The sequence below is a fragment of the Plectropomus leopardus genome, chromosome 11 (assembly GCF_026936395.1).
Source record: "Plectropomus leopardus strain MGB_pleo_1.0 chromosome 11, ASM2693639v1, whole genome shotgun sequence".
NCBI classification, from domain to species: Eukaryota; Metazoa; Chordata; class Actinopteri; order Perciformes; family Serranidae; genus Plectropomus; species Plectropomus leopardus.
In genome coordinates, this window is record NC_142186.1 from 36,218,861 (window position 1) to 36,236,670 (window position 17,810).

At 40.8% G+C, this 17,810-nt stretch overlaps 1 protein-coding gene across 2 annotated transcripts in view; it reads left to right on the forward strand.

Annotated features, from left to right (window-relative positions):
- Positions 1 to 17,497, forward strand: part of tg (thyroglobulin) — a 30,519-nt gene extending 13,022 nt beyond the window's left edge. The window contains exons 22-49 of one of the 2 annotated variants that reach the window (XM_042489152.2): positions 1 to 29; positions 117 to 281; positions 398 to 502; positions 611 to 720; positions 1,763 to 1,868; positions 2,027 to 2,227; positions 2,811 to 2,981; positions 3,068 to 3,154; positions 3,509 to 3,580; positions 4,293 to 4,430; positions 5,112 to 5,288; positions 5,530 to 5,644; positions 6,056 to 6,135; positions 7,047 to 7,193; positions 7,275 to 7,340; positions 8,057 to 8,191; positions 8,274 to 8,456; positions 9,151 to 9,355; positions 10,739 to 10,826; positions 11,437 to 11,587; positions 11,681 to 11,877; positions 12,728 to 12,901; positions 13,013 to 13,150; positions 14,482 to 14,669; positions 14,910 to 15,014; positions 15,407 to 15,547; positions 16,296 to 16,477; positions 17,297 to 17,497. The exon at positions 1 to 29 is cut by the window's left edge and continues 115 nt beyond it. In XM_042489152.2, coding sequence (XP_042345086.2) covers positions 1 to 29; positions 117 to 281; positions 398 to 502; positions 611 to 720; positions 1,763 to 1,868; positions 2,027 to 2,227; positions 2,811 to 2,981; positions 3,068 to 3,154; positions 3,509 to 3,580; positions 4,293 to 4,430; positions 5,112 to 5,288; positions 5,530 to 5,644; positions 6,056 to 6,135; positions 7,047 to 7,193; positions 7,275 to 7,340; positions 8,057 to 8,191; positions 8,274 to 8,456; positions 9,151 to 9,355; positions 10,739 to 10,826; positions 11,437 to 11,587; positions 11,681 to 11,877; positions 12,728 to 12,901; positions 13,013 to 13,150; positions 14,482 to 14,669; positions 14,910 to 15,014; positions 15,407 to 15,547; positions 16,296 to 16,477; positions 17,297 to 17,397 — 3,757 coding nt within the window. In that variant the 3' untranslated portion in view covers positions 17,398 to 17,497. Of the gene's footprint in view, positions 30 to 116; positions 282 to 397; positions 503 to 610; positions 721 to 1,762; positions 1,869 to 2,026; positions 2,228 to 2,810; positions 2,982 to 3,067; positions 3,155 to 3,508; positions 3,581 to 4,292; positions 4,431 to 5,111; positions 5,289 to 5,529; positions 5,645 to 6,055; positions 6,136 to 7,046; positions 7,194 to 7,274; positions 7,341 to 8,056; positions 8,192 to 8,273; positions 8,457 to 9,150; positions 9,356 to 10,738; positions 10,827 to 11,436; positions 11,588 to 11,680; positions 11,878 to 12,727; positions 13,151 to 14,481; positions 14,670 to 14,909; positions 15,015 to 15,406; positions 15,548 to 16,295; positions 16,478 to 17,296 lie in introns of both variants that reach the window. The other variant, XM_088084755.1, reaches the window with a different exon arrangement.
- The last annotated feature ends 313 nt before the right edge of the window (positions 17,498 to 17,810 follow it).

Here is a 17,810-nt window from a genome sequence, read left to right on the forward strand (position 1 = left end):
ACCCGCTGGAGCATCATCTGTCAATCAGTGTGAGTCTTCAACACGAGCATGAATCTGACTGAATGTAGTGAACTGCAGGTGTTGAGTGTGTGTTTACGTGTGTGTGTGTGTGTCAGGTGTGACAGAGTGTCAGAGGCGGGGCCTGCGGTGTTCAGAGCGAGGTGACTTCCTCCCAGCGCAGCCTGACTTCCTGTCCGGCAGGTGGCGGTGTGTCAACAGTGAGGGGGCGGAACTTGAGTGGACCAGCAGTGAAAAGCCTCTGACTGACGTCGAGTGCTCAGGTGAAGTCTCAGCAGCCAATCAGAGAGCAGTTTATCTGTGTTCACTGTGACGCATCATGTAACGTGTGTATGTGTGTGTGTGTGTGTGTGTGTGTGTGTGTGTGTGTGTTTTGCAGTTCTCAGTAAGTTTCAGGCTGTTTCTGGATCAGACCTGATTCTCGGAGCTGAAGACACTGAAGTCCTGCAAACAATGACCTCTGACCTCACATCCTGTGTCCAAGGTGGCGAACACACATGCAAAATATTTTTCTGTTCTGTTGTTCTGTTTTTTTGTGTGTGTGTGTGTGTGTGTGTGTGTGTTGACTGTGTGTCGTCTCTCTCTCTCTCAGCGTGTGCAGTGGAGCCGTCCTGCCACCATGTGGCGCTGTTCAACAAACAGACTCAGTGTGAACTGTACAGCACGCACACACAGAACACACACTGCAACACGTCCCAGCAGGTACACACACACACACACACACACACACACACACACACAAAAAAAAAAGCTTTTGCACTAAATTAACTTACAACTTAAATTGAAGGAGAGAAGTCAACTGCCACTCCCAGGGTGCATTTCACCAACAAACATCCAATCACAGAGCTGAAAGTAAACATTACAGTTTTTAGAAACCTGATTAAAACAAACGGATGTATAATTAGTTCACTGGCTGATTCTGGATCAGTTCTTCACCATAGCAACAGCAGCTGAGCTCATGGTTAATGTAGTTTTTAGAGCAGTCCACCAAACTGACTGAAAGAAACTCTGATTTCTCAGAAACAAATAATTAGTAGTAATATTAGATTTATTTACACGTTACGTTAAATCAAACTTATGGTCAGACCTATAGACTGCGTATGAAGATGGACGACATGACAGCTCCCCAAAAGTCAAGCCAAAACGTCTTGATCGCCTTCCAGTGGCTCATAAACCCCGCCCCCTCCATGTTATCTTATAATATAATATAATATAATTAAGTTTTCCCAAAAATAGTTTTATAGCATTAAATTAGTTATTTAATGCTATAAAAAGTGGATTTTCACCATGATTGACAGGTGTAATTGATCAGATGGTTGTATTGGTGGGAATTTGTTACCATGGAGATCGCTCTTGCTCTAAATGACGTCACCAGCGTAAAATGGCAGCGGCTGTGTCTGGGATATTTTGGCTTCATTTATATAAAGTGGATACGTGCCTTTATTTACAGTCTGTGTTCAGACCAGATACTGTACATGTAGTCCAACTGTGTTTCCATGTCGAGGAACACTGAAATTATCACAGAGATTTAAAACATTTAAGGAACCAGCATCTTCTCATGCTTCATTACTTTATACGATAAATATTAAAATAATAACAATAATTTAGAAGTCATTTTTTAGATGTGGTTTTAGCTGCGTGATTCAGTCCCATTTTAATGCTGTATTTGTAATTAACTTTATTTACCACAAGTGGTCTTTTATAGTTGTAGAGGTAAATGTTGATTTTTATTTGATTCCTTCAGACCAGTGGATTTCTGGGTAATCCTCAGGCAGAGCTCTTTGATTGGCTGAGCTGCTCTCTGAGAGTGAGGGGCGGGGCTTCAGATCTACTCGTTATCCGGAAGAAAGGTACTATAACCATGGCAACCACATAACTGATAAAATAAAGCACAAAGACAAATGTTACTGTAAATGTTCAGTCAGATAGTCTGACAGGTGTGTGTGTGTGTGTGTGTGTGTGTGTGTGTGTGTGTGTGTGTGTGCATGTGTGTGTATGCGCGCTTCAGGTGTGGAGTTTTCCTCTCGGCAGCAGCAGCAGAGTTTTCAGAGGATGAGGATGATGAAGGCCGTCTCAGGTGTGTTCAGGACTCAGGTGTTCTCCTCCGGACAGACGTCTCTGTCTGACGCTCATCGTTTCTGTCAGGACGCCTGCAGCCGCGACGCCTGCTGCGACGGATTCATCCTCAACCAGAACGTCCTGAACGGAGGTACGTTACCATGGAAACGCCTGAGTGAGTCAGTAGGTGAATAAAGTGACTCTACGTGACTAGTGTCCAATGACTTGGACACTAGTCACTCAGCGAGTGAATAAATTAATGGATTGACAAATTAAAAAAATGAATTTAATTGTTCACTTTAAGCGAATGAATGAATTAATGAGTAAACCAATAAAAGAATGAATAGACACCATAAATAATAAGTAAAGTTTTGGGTGCAGGAAGACACGCATAACTGAGGAAATGAATATGAATTAATTAATTTGTTATTGAATTCATCAAGTATATAAAGGAAGTGAATGAATTAATGAATGAGTGAACAAACGGAGCGTGTGAATAAATAAATCACATCAATAGATATAAAATGTGTGGATTAAATGAATAGTATAAAGAGTGAGTGAGTGTGTAAATTAATGAATATCAAGTGAGTACATGAAGGATTAAAGTAAAGAGTTGCATGTGAATCGATGAATGAATGAGTTAGTGAACGTATGAAAGAGTCACTGAATAAGAGCATAAAGGAAATGATGAATGAATGAATGTCTGCGTCTCTCCTCTGCCCCGCCCCCCTCAGGCTCCCTGCTCTGTGGTTGGCTGAGAGGTCCGTCAGTGTTGATGTGCGAGGACCAGGACTGGGACGTGATTGGACAGGGAAAAGCCAGTCGCATCTGTGGGGCGGGGCTAACCTACAACGAGCAGCAGAGGAGCTTCGTGTTTGACTTCGGAGGACAAAAGTTCAAAATCAGTAAGAAAATAACTAAAATATGTCGAGATTGCGACAGTTGGCGAGAAACTAAATTCTGTTTCCTGTTTGTGCTTTTTGTAATCCAGCTGATTCGTCTCTGCCGGCCGACAGCAAGAACAAGAAGGACTACCAGGCGTCCGTCATCAGCTTCCAGGCTGTCTACCTGAACACTGGTACCAAGAAACATTTTATACCTTAATTGCGATGCTGCAGCTCAGCTGCTCAGCTGCATGACATGAGCACGATAACTAAGGCGACCACAGTCCCGAAATGCGCCTGTAGTATTTCCGTAGCCCTGAAATTAAATAATCCAGTCATTGCAATTTCTAAATACTTAGTTACTAAATTTGATTGAATTATATTCATGCACTTTTTAAATGTTCTTCACATACATTTTTTTTTTCTGTGGACTGTTAAAGGTAGATGTTTTTCTCTGGACCACCACAAATCTTCTCTTACCTACGAGAGGAGAGAAAATGAGAAAACGTTGGTGAATTCCAGTAAACAATTGATACTAACAATTTCAGATGCTGAGTCAGCGGGTTCTGGTTCTGGTCCTTCCTCCTGTGCAGCAGCAGATCCTGGTCCTCCTCTGGACGGTTCGTATCCCCTCTGAACTCACAGCTGCTCCTCCACGTCTGCAGTTTGTTTATTGAACTGATTTATTTTTGTTTTGTGAAGAGTCACGTCTGCTGAGATGTTTAAGTCTGACTGAATGTATAGTAGAACAAAACATGATGATGAGTAGGCTCATCTTTAATAGTTTTTTTTAAAGCATGAACAAGTCAAGAACTGTCAGAGTTTCTGGTCCAATTTTGTAGAAACTGAATCTCTTTGGGTTTTGGACAGTCTGAAGACGTCACCTAGAGCATTAGAAAATGTAGATTTTTACCTTCTTATGTTCAGTAAACTGAACTATTAAGCATATATATAATACTATTATAATGACCAAAAATCCTAAAATCTTCTGGTTACAGCTTCCCAGATGAATGTCATGATATTAAATGTTGTTTTGGACTTCTGGTTGAACAGAGTCCCTCCAGGATTTCGGGATGTTGAGTTTACAAGAAATAATGCAAATTCAGCCAATTCATAACAATTTTTTGTCCAATCACTGCAGATTAAACTATTTAAAATGGGTAAAATCTCGTTTCATTGCATCTGCATTCAGTAGATGCAAGTAGCAAGAGAAGTAACTCAAAGTTGTATTTAAGTATAGTACTTGAGTAAATGTACTGAGTTACATCCTGCCACTTTTTCCAGCTCTGTTTGCGTTGTTGAGATGTTGATTGTGTGTATTTGTGTGTCCAGTGTCCGTGCAGCAGAGGTTTGAGTCTCTGTCAGAGGACGACGTCCTCGTGGATCCTCAGAGAAAACTCCCCACACTCTCTTTCTGGCTCAACAAGAAGAACTACAACTCCCAGCAAGCACTGCTCTGGTGTCTCACACGTACGTCACGCAGTCTGAGAAATGATGAGATTTTGCTTTCCACTAGCCTCTGAGAGTTTTCTTAACCCTTCGGGCCCACTTTCATATTACACACACTCGTATCGCTCTGCGCACAAAATGCACTTTTCCAAAATCAAGTTTTAAAATAAAATTATTTTGTACTTTCATTAAGTTTGCTTTTCCTAAATATCAAATATTCATTAATTTGTAGAATTTAACCCCTTAAATTCTAGGTTTTTGTCATGATTCCACTATGTTTTTAGATGTAAAAACAAAATTTAGTAACAAAATTTTCTTTAAAACACTACATGCAAAGTAGATTTTTCTTTTTTGCTGCTGACAGTCTGGGATCTGTCAGTGATCAGCAGCTACATTGACTGTGACAGGTCACCTAGTGGAAATCGCATGTATTTCCTCCATATGCCAAATATGGTCAAAATGACAAGTCCTGTTTTTCTGCTCTGATGGCTGTGGGATCAAAAATGTCAGTTTGAATGGGTTTCAATGGAGCATTTTTGGACCTGAACAGTCTGAATGTAACTATTTAGTTTCCACAGTGTATTTTAGACTTATTGTAGGAGCTGAACTGGAGATGAAAAGCACGTAAAATGTGCCAAAATGTCCTTAAGGGTTAAAGAAGTGATAAAACTAAATATTATGATGAATATATTTGCGTTTCAGGCTGTGATGAGGAGCAGCAGTGCTCCATCGCTGATGTCAGAGACGCCGACTCAGCAGGTTTCCTCAGCTGCTCGTTGTATTCGGACACCAGAGTTTGTGGCGCGTACGACAAACCTCTGAGACGACCCTGCCGCCCCGTGCTGGACAGAACGCCCAGCAACGCTTACAGCAAGAAGGGTAAACAACAAACAACTGTCAGCTGATGTTTCAGGCCAGTTTATCTTTTTAAACCAGGAAGTGAGAGAGAGACAAGGAGAGATCGAACGCTGAGCCAAGGTGGACTCTGGTCTGGGTCTTTAGTCGGGGACTCGAAAACTGTGTGAGAGTGGAAATCAGGGCTAAGTTGTGTAGTGTGAACAGGAAGCTATGACAGGAAGATAATACAGTTTTAACATCTCACTATGTGTTTGTGTTTCAGTGGATCTGTCCGGACCGGTGAAGAGTTTCTATGAGAGAGTTTCCTTCCAGAAGATGGTTTCTTACTCTGTTCGCAGCCGAGTCAGTCTGGGAGAAAACACGCCGCTGTCCGAGGGGTAAAACACACACACACACGCTAAAAAAACACACATTCAGAAGTATTTGAGTGATACCTACACATTTTGTTGGTGATATTTGTTTTCATACAAGTTAAACGATAAAACTTAATAATGGGTTGAAAAAAATTCATATCGCCTATGAAACGAGATGAAAAGAGAATAAAGTCAGAATTTTACAAGAAAATTTTTTTTCTGCATTTGTACAGCACTTTAACTATTTATCTCTTATTCACACACACACACACACACACACACACACACAGATTCAAAGTTACAACCTCAGTGTCAGAGCTATGTCCTAAACACTATTAAATATGATTGAAAAGTGGCAGAAATAAAAAAAACATTCCAGTTTTTAAGGACAGATAAAGACATATCAGTTCCTTAAATGTGGATGTGTGTGTTCAGGTTCAGGACGTGTGAGCGGCGCTGTGATGAGGATCCTTGTTGCCGCGGCATCGGCTTCGTCCGAGACACCAATAAACCAGGTAACCATGGTAACCAGCGGTTTAAACATTCGGAGTAACTTTGCCGGAGTAGAAGTTCATTAATGATGAAACAAGTTAAGTACAAATACAGATAATTTAGAAATATGTCAAACTGTTTTAAAGATCCGTGTGTGCAGGATTTAGTGCAGTATACTGGCAGAAATGGAATATAATATAAAAAGTCTGTTTTCTTTAGTGTAAAATCACCTGAAAATAAGAAACGTGTTTTCGTAACGTTAGACTGAGCTGTGTCACTGTGTTGCACCTCCATGTTTCCACAGTAGCCCAGAACAGACAAACCACACAGTGACTCTGGAGAGGGTATCTGCATCTGCCGCTGTAAAGAGCAGCCCCTCAACAAGAACAAGCAGTTTTTAAATTTGAAACTGCTTTATACAGAGTTTTCTCCACTTTTAATCGCCTGCTCCTTTTTCTTTTAGGAAGAGACCTCCTTAACAATGAACACAGTATCAGCTTTTATAATTTAAGTGTTATAATGAGCTAAGAACACAACAAACTAAATTAAACTGCTTATTTTTGTTATTCAAGAAAACTGAAAATCTTATATATAGCCTTAGTTTTTAAGTTTTTAAAATCTTATATGTCATTATTGTGGAATACTGGAGACAACAGTTTTTTAAAGAATCATAATTAAAACAGATGGAAAATGATTTAATGCTTTTTATATAAATATGACAAATAATACAACAACAGAATACATTTATTTTACTGTAATTGTCTATTTTTAGCATAAAAAAAACATTTGGGGTTAAATACTGATGCTGAATGTTAAAAACAAATAGAGGAACGAAAGGTGTAAACAAAAATCTGTTTGAATTGATCAACTTGTTGAGTTTAGTATTTTTCATGAGATTCGGTTGTTAATGTGCGTCTGCGTGTGTGTTTTGCAGGTGGCTCAGACGTGGTGTGTCTGTCTCTGATCAGTCTCGGGATTCAGACCTGCGGTGAGGATGAAAAGACAACCTGGAGGACTCAGGACTGTAAACCGTCTGTCGTAAAGACGACACCGGACCCCTTCGGCTGGTACCAGAAACCTGGTACTGAAAACACACACACGTGTACAAATACACACAGACGCACCGTAAGAGCGTAATCTGACATCATGTTTGCGTTTTCAGTGAATCAGTGGAGTTCCTCTCCGGCTCTCTGTCCTCCTTTCAACCTGCCACCCACCAAAAACACTGGTAAGACTGAAAAACTACTCTTACAATTACCACTGCTACTGTTTCTACTATTACTTCAACTATTGCAACTCATGCTTTGTTCAGAGTAAGTAATATTTTTGAGTTCAGACAATCACTTTGTCCAGTTAGGCAATTAGGGAGTCATAAAATCTTGCTGACAGACATGGCTGATTATATGTTGTAACAGCAGGTAACATTAATTTCACTTTACATGTGATCAAAAATTGATATTTAATACATAAATTAATAAAAAAGTTTCTTACCATTGACCAAACATTGACTTTTACCCACCGCGTTTATGCATTTATGACGTCAAGTCGACATCTCAGAGTTTCTGAGTTTTTTCTCCAACATGAGGGCTGTGAATGTTCCCAGCGAGAAAGTCGTTATTCCGATTATTCCGACGTCACATGAACGCAGTATAAGACAAACACTACTTATACTTCTACTACTGATGGTGTTTCTACTCCTTTAACTACTTAAAGTCCTGCTATTGTTCTTCTTTTGGTTTTTTTTTTTGCTTTTACTATATTTGTGAAACTATTACTGTCACTTCAGTGACCACTAGTACTGTTACTACAACTACTACTACCAAACTTGTACAAGTACTGTGACTGTGTTTACCATCATTACTACTACAGCTGCAACTAGTACTGCTACAAGTACTACTGCTGCTGCCACTACTTAGTATTAATACTTGGTTCTTTGTGTCTCAGTGTCTCTCGATCAGTGGCGTCTCCTCTCCGACTCATCAGTCCTCGTCGACCCGTCCGTCTCTACATATGATGTCATCCACGTGAGCCGTGACATCGCCACCGACTCTGATAAGACCAGGGACTGGTGTCTCCATGGTAACCACTGTTATTCATAAATACTAGTTTTTTGATGCACTTTACATCGCTCAGGTTACATCATCAGTATTTCCTGTTTCAGCCTGTCAGGAGGCGGAGTCTTGCATCGCCGTGTCACTCAGTGAGGCGGGATCCGCCACTCGCTGCATCCTCTACCCAGACACCTCAGCCTGTGGGTTAAGCCCCGCCCCCAGCTCGTCCAGCCCTGCCTCCTCCTGCAGGTTGGTCATCAGAGAGCCCGCCCCCCAGGTGTACCTGAAAACAGGTGAGTCAGCCAAAAACTGAAAATGATTAACAGCACAGAAGTTTGACAGAAGCTGAAGTCAGAGTCCTGCAGTCAGGAGAGGTTGGCCTATTATCAGCACAATGTGCTTCAATTTACCTGAAGTTTGTTTGAGATGGAGCTTTTCATTTTCATATAATGCTGGAAAGTTTAATAAATAATAATAAATCACGTTTATTACAGTGTAACGCACCATGGTCACATGACACTGTGTCAGTGAACTATGAGAGCAAAAAACAAACCACAAAAAAAAGCAAATCGTTCATTAATCGTAATCAAAGTAAAATGTTCAGTTAATGGTGATATTGACTTTAGGTTTGAGGCTCGGACCTTTGCTGGGAGGAAATTTTAGTAACTGGACCTCTGTGAGTTTTAGTAGAATAGGTCCTCCAGCTGGTGATGCTGTTCTACAGTATATTTGTCATGTTCAATGTCTGACAGAAAATAAATATTTAAACCTAAATGAACCTGATGATATCTTCATATCTCACTGAGGAGTCAAAGGGACCTTTAAGCTGGACAGAAACAGTGATTTGATGTATATCGTGATATATATCGATATCGACTGATATGAAAACAATTATCACGATAAGACTTAATTCCATATCACCCAGCCCTGTCAGAGGTTGGCGGTTTGATTCCTCACCTGTGTTTTGCTTTTGTTTTTCCTCTTCAGAGCGGTTGCCGTTGTCTACATCCGTTACTATCCCGGGTCACGGGACCCTGCAAGGCGTTGCCATGGAAACGGCCATAGGCTCAGACAGGAAGACTGTTGTTCAGTTCCTGGGCGTCCCCTACGCCCGTCCACCAATAGTATCGCTCCGCTTTGAACCAGCTCAGCCTGCTGATTGGACGGGAACCTGGGACGCCACCAAACCACGGTAACCACCCTTGTGTCATCTTACCTGTCTGTGTCATCTTACCTGTCTGTGTCATGATCTACCTGTCTGTGTCATCTTACCTGTCTGTGTCATCTTACCTGTCTGTGTCATGATCCACCTGTCTGTGTCATGATCTACCTGTCTGTGTCATCTTACCTGTCTGTGTCATCTTACCTGTCTGTGTCATGATCTACCTGTCTGTGTCATCTTACCTGTCTGTGTCATGATCTACCTGTCTGTGTCATCTTACCTGTCTGTATCATGATCTACCTGTCTGTGTCATCTTACCTGTCTGTGTCATCTTACCTGTCTGTGTCATGATCCACCTGTCTGTGTCATGATCCACCTGTCTGTGTCATGATCTACCTGTCTGTGTCATCTTACCTGTCTGTGTCATGATCTACCTGTCTGTGTCATGATCTACCTGTCTGTGTCATGATCTACCTGTCTGTGTCATCTTACCTGTCTGTGTCATCTTACCTGTCTGTGTCATGATCTACCTGTCTGTGTCATCTTACCTGTCTGTATCATGATCTACCTGTCTGTGTCATCTTACCTGTCTGTGTCATCTTACCTGTCTGTGTCATGATCCACCTGTCTGTGTCATGATCCACCTGTCTGTGTCATGATCCACCTGTCTGTGTCATGATCCACCTGTCTGTGTCATGATCTACCTGTCTGTGTCATCTTACCTGTCTGTGTCATGATCTACCTGTCTGTGTCATGATCTACCTGTCTGTGTCATGATCTACCTGTCTGTGTCATGATCTACCTGTCTGTGTCATCTTACCTGTCTGTGTCATCTTACCTGTCTGTGTCATGATCTACCTGTCTGTGTCATCTTACCTGTCTGTGTCATCTACCTGTCTGTGTCATCTACCTGTCTGTGTCATCTTACCTGTCTGTGTCATCTACCTGTCTGTGTCATGATCTACCTGTCTGTGTCATCTTACCTGTCTGTGTCATCTTACCTGTCTGTGTCATGATCTACCTGTCTGTGTCATCTTACCTGTCTGTGTCATCTACCTGTCTGTGTCATCTACCTGTCTGTGTCATCTTACCTGTCTGTGTCATCTACCTGTCTGTGTCATCTTACCTGTCTGTGTCATCTACCTGTCTGTGTCATCTACCTGTCTGTGTCATCTTACCTGTCTGTGTCATCTACCTGTCTGTGTCATCTACCTGTCTGTGTCATCTACCTGTCTGTGTCATGATCTACCTGTCTGTGTCATCTTACCTGTCTGTGTCATCTTACCTGTCTGTGTCATGATCTACCTGTCAGAGGGTTAAAAATTGAAAAAAAAAACAAATGATACTTCTTCCACTAGATGTGAAATAATGTGGTCAAAACTGAACCTGTCTGTCCGTCCCTCCGTCCTTCAGTCCCAGTTGTATCCAGCCAGGTGATGAAGAGTCTGCAGCCTCCAGTGAAGACTGTCTCTACCTCAACATCTTCAGCCCTGCAGCTCCGGTGAGTCCCTGTTACAGTCGCATCAGTAATTTTACAACCTTATTCCTAAAAAGTTGGGATGCTGTGTAAAGCATAAATAAAAACAGAATGCAGTGAAGACAAGGTAATTAATGTTCAAACTGTATAACTTCACTATTTTTTGAAATATACACTGAATTTGACTGAATCTGCACCACCTTCCAAAAAAGCTGGGATAGGAGCTTGTTTACCACATCGTGTGTTTCTTATGAATAGCTAAATTGGAATAATGTGTAATGAAAAAAAGATATGTAGAACACTTATTTTCCCCACTGTATGTCAAAAAGGATTTTATTTACGATTTACAAAGCATCCCAACTTTTTGAGAATCGGGGTTCTAATCCAATAATAAAATATGAAATGGGCCTTTCTGAATAATGTGTACTTATACTTTTGGTACTTTAAGTATATATTTTGATGCTGATTACTTTTTTGTACTTTAAATTAAAATTTTAAATGCAGGAATTTTGCTTGAGTCTGAGTATTTCTTCCACTATTTCTTCCACTTCATGCACCATAAATAATTTGAATATTCACAAAAAAACGTCATCGGTGACCTCAGCTGACCTGTAAACGTGTCTTTGTGTGTCAGAGGGGGCGTGTCCCAGTCCTGGTGTTCTTCTTCAACCCTTTGGCCAATCAGAACCCAGGATTGTTGGACGGCTCCGCCCTCGCTGCAGTGGGCAACATCGTCGTGGTAACGGCCAGCTACAGGACGGCGGCGCTGGGATTCCTGAGCACAGGTACAAGTATATTCATACAGTAAATATACTGCATGTGTATGTACACACACTTTTAAAGTTATTCATCCAGTTCATCAAACTCTCTGTCTGCAGGTTTGTCTGGTCTCCGTGGTAACTACGGCCTGTCAGACCAGGAGGCGGTGCTTCGTTGGGTCAACGCCCACATCTCTCTGGTGGGCGGGGACAGCAGGAGAGTGACGGTCGGGTCGGAGCGACGTGGCGCTGACATCACCAGCCTTCATCTCATCTCCTCTTCCTCTCCTCCTCTGTTCCAGCGTATGATGCTGATGGTGAGGACTCCTCCTCCTCCTCCTCCTCCTCCCCCTCTTCCTCTTCTTCCTCTTCTTCCTCGTCCTCCACTTCTCCTTCAGTCTGTTTTTCTTTGACATTTTCAGTAGATCTGATGATTAAACCGTCAGGGACTGTTCGTCTCATTTTACTCTCTTTTCTTCTTCCTGTTGTGATAACTGTGTGTGTGTTGATGCATGTGTCCTAAATGTAGTCCAGATTGTGTATTTGAGTGTAATCAGTGAATTTGCAGCTCAGCTCCTACAATAAGTCTAAAATACACTGTGGAAACTAAATAGTTACATTCAGACTGTTCAGGTCCAAAAATGCTCCATTGAAACCCATTCAAACTGACATTTTTGATCCCACAGCCATCAGAGCAGAAAAACAGGACTTGTATTATTTCTGGGTGTCATTCTGGGCTTTTGACTCTGAATTTGTCATTTTGACTATTTTCCACCTGATGAGGTCATTTTGACCATATTTGGCATACGGAGGAAATACATGCTATTTCCACTAGGTGACCTGTCACAGTCAATGTAGCTGCTGATCACTGACATATCCCAGACTGTAAGCAGCTACACTCACACACTGACATATCCCAGACTGTCAGCAGCTACACTCACACACTGACATATCCCAGACTCATCATTCATTTTTAAAAATTTACCGTGTGTAGTACATTGAATATATATATATATATATATATATAAAAAAAAATATATATATATATATATATATATATATATATATATATATATATACATATATATTTTATTTACTTTAATTGGACTATTTATTTATTTCACATTTCTGTTTTAATTCTGCTTTGCTTTTTGGTGCCTCCTGCAGGGCGGCTCTGTGTTTTCTCCATCACTGGTTCAGACTCCCTCCACCTCCAGACGTCAGGCGGTCGATCTGGCCAAAGAGCTCGGCTGTGTGACCTCTGACCCCACTGACGATAACGAGATGGTCTCCTGCCTCAGAGCGACGCCTGTGCACACGCTCAACGCCGCTCAGACCAAAGTACAGTATAAAAACCACAAGGTTATCACAACGGTCTGGAGAATCCAGAGTCCTACATGTCTCACCTGTCCTGTGTGTGTGTGTGTGTGTATGTGTGTATGTGTATTGCAGCTTTTGGCGGTCAGCGGTCCGTTTCAGTCCTGGTCTCCGATCCGTCAGTCTGTCTCTCAGTCGTCCCTCCACAGAGCCGATCTGCTGCTGGGAACATCTGAGCACGACGGTCTGATCAGCCGAGCTCGCAGGATAAAGGTCAGAGGTCACACAACACAACTCCAAAAAAATAATTTATTGTTGAGGACAGGGGCTAAAACATAGCACCATGTTTTAATGAAGCGGTGATGTAAAATTTAAATTTGTGCTAAAACATTTTACTTGATGTGGCATTTAATATCTTTTTATATCTTTGGACCAAAAATAAAAATTTGTTTAAGTTGTTGACAGCTGAGCCGTTATGCTCGCTTTGACTCCCTGTGTACAAATGTTGCTCCCAAACAAGGTTAAACCTCTTTAGGTCGCACTGGACACAAATGAGTAAATAAAAAATGAACACAGAGTTTTAGAAAGAAGGGCTGTGCGATATGACGTATTTATCATCTAACTATAAAAAACATCTCTTGTTCCATATTATGCTATATCGTTTACATACAACACATAAAACGATACAACATTAAAAACAGATAAATGTACAATATACAAGATACAATAGTGCAAACAGGCAGTCAGAATAATAATTTATATAAATATAAATGAATAATAAAAGAGAGCACCGAAACAGACAAACATGGAAGAGATGAAAAGCGATACTGAACAATTCAGCACAAGACTCGTGACACTGACTGACCTACTCAAACGAGGGGGAGCTTGTACCTAAAAGAGGGACTACTTTTAACATTTGGACGTGAATATATAAATATACTCAATGCATCACGGCTTGTTCCACATGCAGTGTATAAAAGGACTTTATCGTGGACATCGCACATAAATTGTCTCATTTTTTAGCCACAGGTATGAGACTCGCTTTGGCGTTTCGTTCTTCCCTCTCTCTCCTACAGTTCACTGCCTCTCAGACACACACACAGAGCAGGGCTTTTGCAGAGCTCCAGACTGCAGGACCACCAGAACCACTTGGAAATCTTATCAATCCTCAAACTGCAGTCACAGTTTAACTTTCAGCCTCCGCTTTTTATTTAATTAATACTTTATTTAACTCTACTATAAGATTACTTTATTTAACAGTTTAACAGTATTTCATAAAACTTTAATATTACAGTAGTTTAAGTGAGTTTATTTATGGCAGTCACTATTTGTTACTGTTGTTCAGTTAATAATTTTGTATTTTAAAGGTTTACAGTAGTTCAGAGGAGATTTCAAAATATGGAGATATATATCGAATATCGCGATGTAGGCTTAAAAATATTGTAATATTATTTCACAGGCATATCGCCCAGCCCTAGTAGAAAATTAGAGTTGTCAGTAAGACGGTTTGTCCAAAATATTTAGTAAAATATTAACTTTACATTTGTTCTCTTAGAAAAATGCTTTAGGTTTAGTTTCCTGTGATGATCTTTTTTTGTGTTCAGGACTTTGAGGCTCTGCAGGGCCGAGCTGACGGTAAGACGGCGTTTTACGAGGCTCTGAGTCGCTCGCTGGGCGGAGCGAAAGAAAACGACCTGCTGAAGGAGGCGGCGGGCTGGTTCTACTCTCTGGATCACAGTCCCTCACCTGCCGGATACAACCTGTTCTCCAGAGCGCTCAACAACGCCACCAGGTGCCACCTCAGTTACATTATGATGATGTTCAGTGAGCTTTATCGTCCTGCGTGTTCATTACCGTGGTGTTGTGTGTTTCTCCAAAATCTTAATTAAATGTAAAAAAGAACTTTGAAACTGACGGAAAAAAAGGTCGTCGTCAAACGTCTGGTCAGATATTCAAAAACACATACAGAAAAATAAAGCGTTTGTTTGTTTGTTTGTTTGTTTGTCTGTTTGTCTGTTTGTCTGTGTTGCAGAGATCTGTTCATCATCTGTCCCACTCTGCAGATGGCTAGCCTCTGGGCTAACAGCAAAGCTAACGTTTTCCTGTACCACCAGCCTGCCACCAGTGCTCCCAGCAGGTACTGACCTTTGACTAATGAATGAATTAATGACACACTACCTGCTGCACATGACTGCACACCGCACAGAACAACAGTGCTAACAGGCTGATGATTAACAGGTATAACGTCTACCACGTTCACGAGCTTTAGCATGCTCGCATCACACAGATTTAATCTCACGTCCACAAAAACGTTAATTAATTTCAGGTAAATACCGTTTTATAATTGTACATGATGACACGGCTAATTATTAATTCACTCCTTTCTCGTGTCAGCATAAACGTCTGCAGCTTCAGTTTGACTAATGTGTTTGTTTTTATTCATTTTTCTCTCGTCTAACTTTGAGTGTCTGTCAGAAATGGAAGTGATCGGTACTAATCAAAGGTATCGATGACTGTTCGTGTGTTCAGGGCCGATGTTTCCGTTCCCCTGGACGTTCAGTTTGTCTTTGGGACTCCTCATCATCCAACGAGCTCTCCGCGTTTCACTTCGTCTGATCGACGACTCTCTGTGGCCACGATGACCTACGTCTCCAGCTTCATCAGGACCGGGTAAGATTCACGCTCATGAGATGAAAATGAAGTGCAGTTATCCTCCACGTGCAAACGCCCAGCGTATTTGTTTGGACAGATTTTATATAGATTTGTTTCCAGACTGTTGAGTTGTTGGCACCTTGTAACTTTATGTTACTATTTCTGCACCTTGTTTTTTATTATTCAATATGTTTTATAGTTGTAATTATTTTTTATTATTGTGTTGTTCTTTTGCTGCTTACCTCATAGCTGCTGCAACACTGCAGATTTCCCCACTGTGGGACGAATAAACGATTATCTTATCTTATATCTTAACGCTCGTTTCAGCCTAATATTCGTTTCTGACACTATGACTTTTAAAAGTCTGTATTTTTTTGGCATGCTGTACTATGACTTTTTTATGGTATTTTGGGCGACATTCTATAGTGTGACTTTTTGGTTTCACTTTGGACAACCAACTATAATATGACTTTTTCACCATATTTTGGACAACATAGTACTATAGTATCACATTTTGGTTAAATTTTGGACAACAAACTATATTTTAGACGACATACAATACTATGGCTTTTGGGTCACATTTTTTCTGTCAAACTACACTATAACTACTATTAGTACTGCTCTTTGCTGTATTTTGGATGACGTAGTGTACTGTAATTTTTTCTACCATATTTTTACAGACATACTTTTCTATGACTACACTTTACTGTGATATGGCATCATTTCAAGTTAAAGGACAAAATGACTCATTGGTTTTTTTTACCAGGAACCCAAACCCATCAGGTGTGTGGGCGGAGTCAGTTCTGCCCCGCTGGCGGCCGGTTCTGTCCTCTGTGTTCTCGCCCACATACCTGCAGCTGAGCCCCGCCCTCCGTCACAATCAGGGTCTGAGTCAGAGCGCTTGCTCCTTCTGGAGTCAACTGGGAACCAGACTGACCAGTCTGAGCGGTCAGTAGAGCACAGTAGAGTCTCCTCCTCCGAACTCTACTTCAACCTGCACTACAGAACTTTAGTCTCTAGTTTCTGCCTCATTTCTCCTTCCCTCGCTGCTATCCAGCTTTACCTGGTACTATTATTGTCTACTTTAACAAGGTTATTATTCTCAGTTTTCTGCTCCATTTTAGTGCGCAGTATTCTCCACTTTACTTCCTCCTTCTTCTCTGTTTAATACATATATCGTTTGTTTCCCACTCCTTATGATTCACCAGCGCTCTTTCTGAGTTACTGAGCTTCGGTGCAATGTTTCAAAACAGTGTCAAGATGTAATAATTCACTAAAATGAAAGAGCATTTACAGTTACATGCTTCCTGTTACAATTTCAAACCAAAAGAAATTAAATCAATTAATCTATTAAAAAGGACAGAGGAGCTCATATTGAAAGAAAATTGATGGATTTTATGAATGATATCATAATATTACAAGTGGAAAAAAAGTCATAATCTAATGAGAAAAAAAATCTACAAATTCACAAGACAGTGTAAAATTACAAGAGAAACCCTTAATAGAAAATAATAAAACCAGTACATTTTTGAGAAAAAAGTTGCAAACTAAGGCTAAAACTGAAACTTTTGTTTCATCACCAAATATTATGACTCTCTCATAAAATTACAACTTAATTCTTAAAATATTTTATGCTTGAAATAGTATGACTTTAGTCTAAAAATCTTTTTTTCCAGCTTGAATGTAGCACTAATTCTCTGTTGTACAAAACATAAGCGGCCTTTAATGTGGAAGAAAATTGAAACATTTAACTGTCTCTTTCCGAAGGTGAGACGGGAGCAGAGCTTGTCCCGCCTGCGTTGACCCCTGAGCTCACAGAGTCTGCACCGTCCAGCCAATCACAGACTGAGAAAGACGCCTACAGCTGAACATCATCATCATCATCATCATCACCTTTACCCTTTTCATTTTTACGTTGAAGAAATGGAACCACTTCTGTCTTAATCAATAAAAGCATTTTAAACTCTACCTGCCGCCTCTGTGATCGAAGTATCAGCAGCAGTTCAGCGGCAGATTTTAGACGACACCATAGACGCGATTTAAAGATGGACGACACGCCCCCTCTTACAGCCGCAGTGCTTAACCCTCGTGTTGTCCTTGATTTCATTTGGGGTCGTTCTGACCCCAAATGAAATCTTTTGCCGTCAAAATATGTTTTTTTTATACACTTATGTAAACCAGGTCTGTTGGCCCTAAATTCCAAAACAAAGTGTGTGAAAAAAATGTGTGTTAATGGGAGTGGAATTGATTGACAGTTTATACGATATGCTTTAATAAGAGT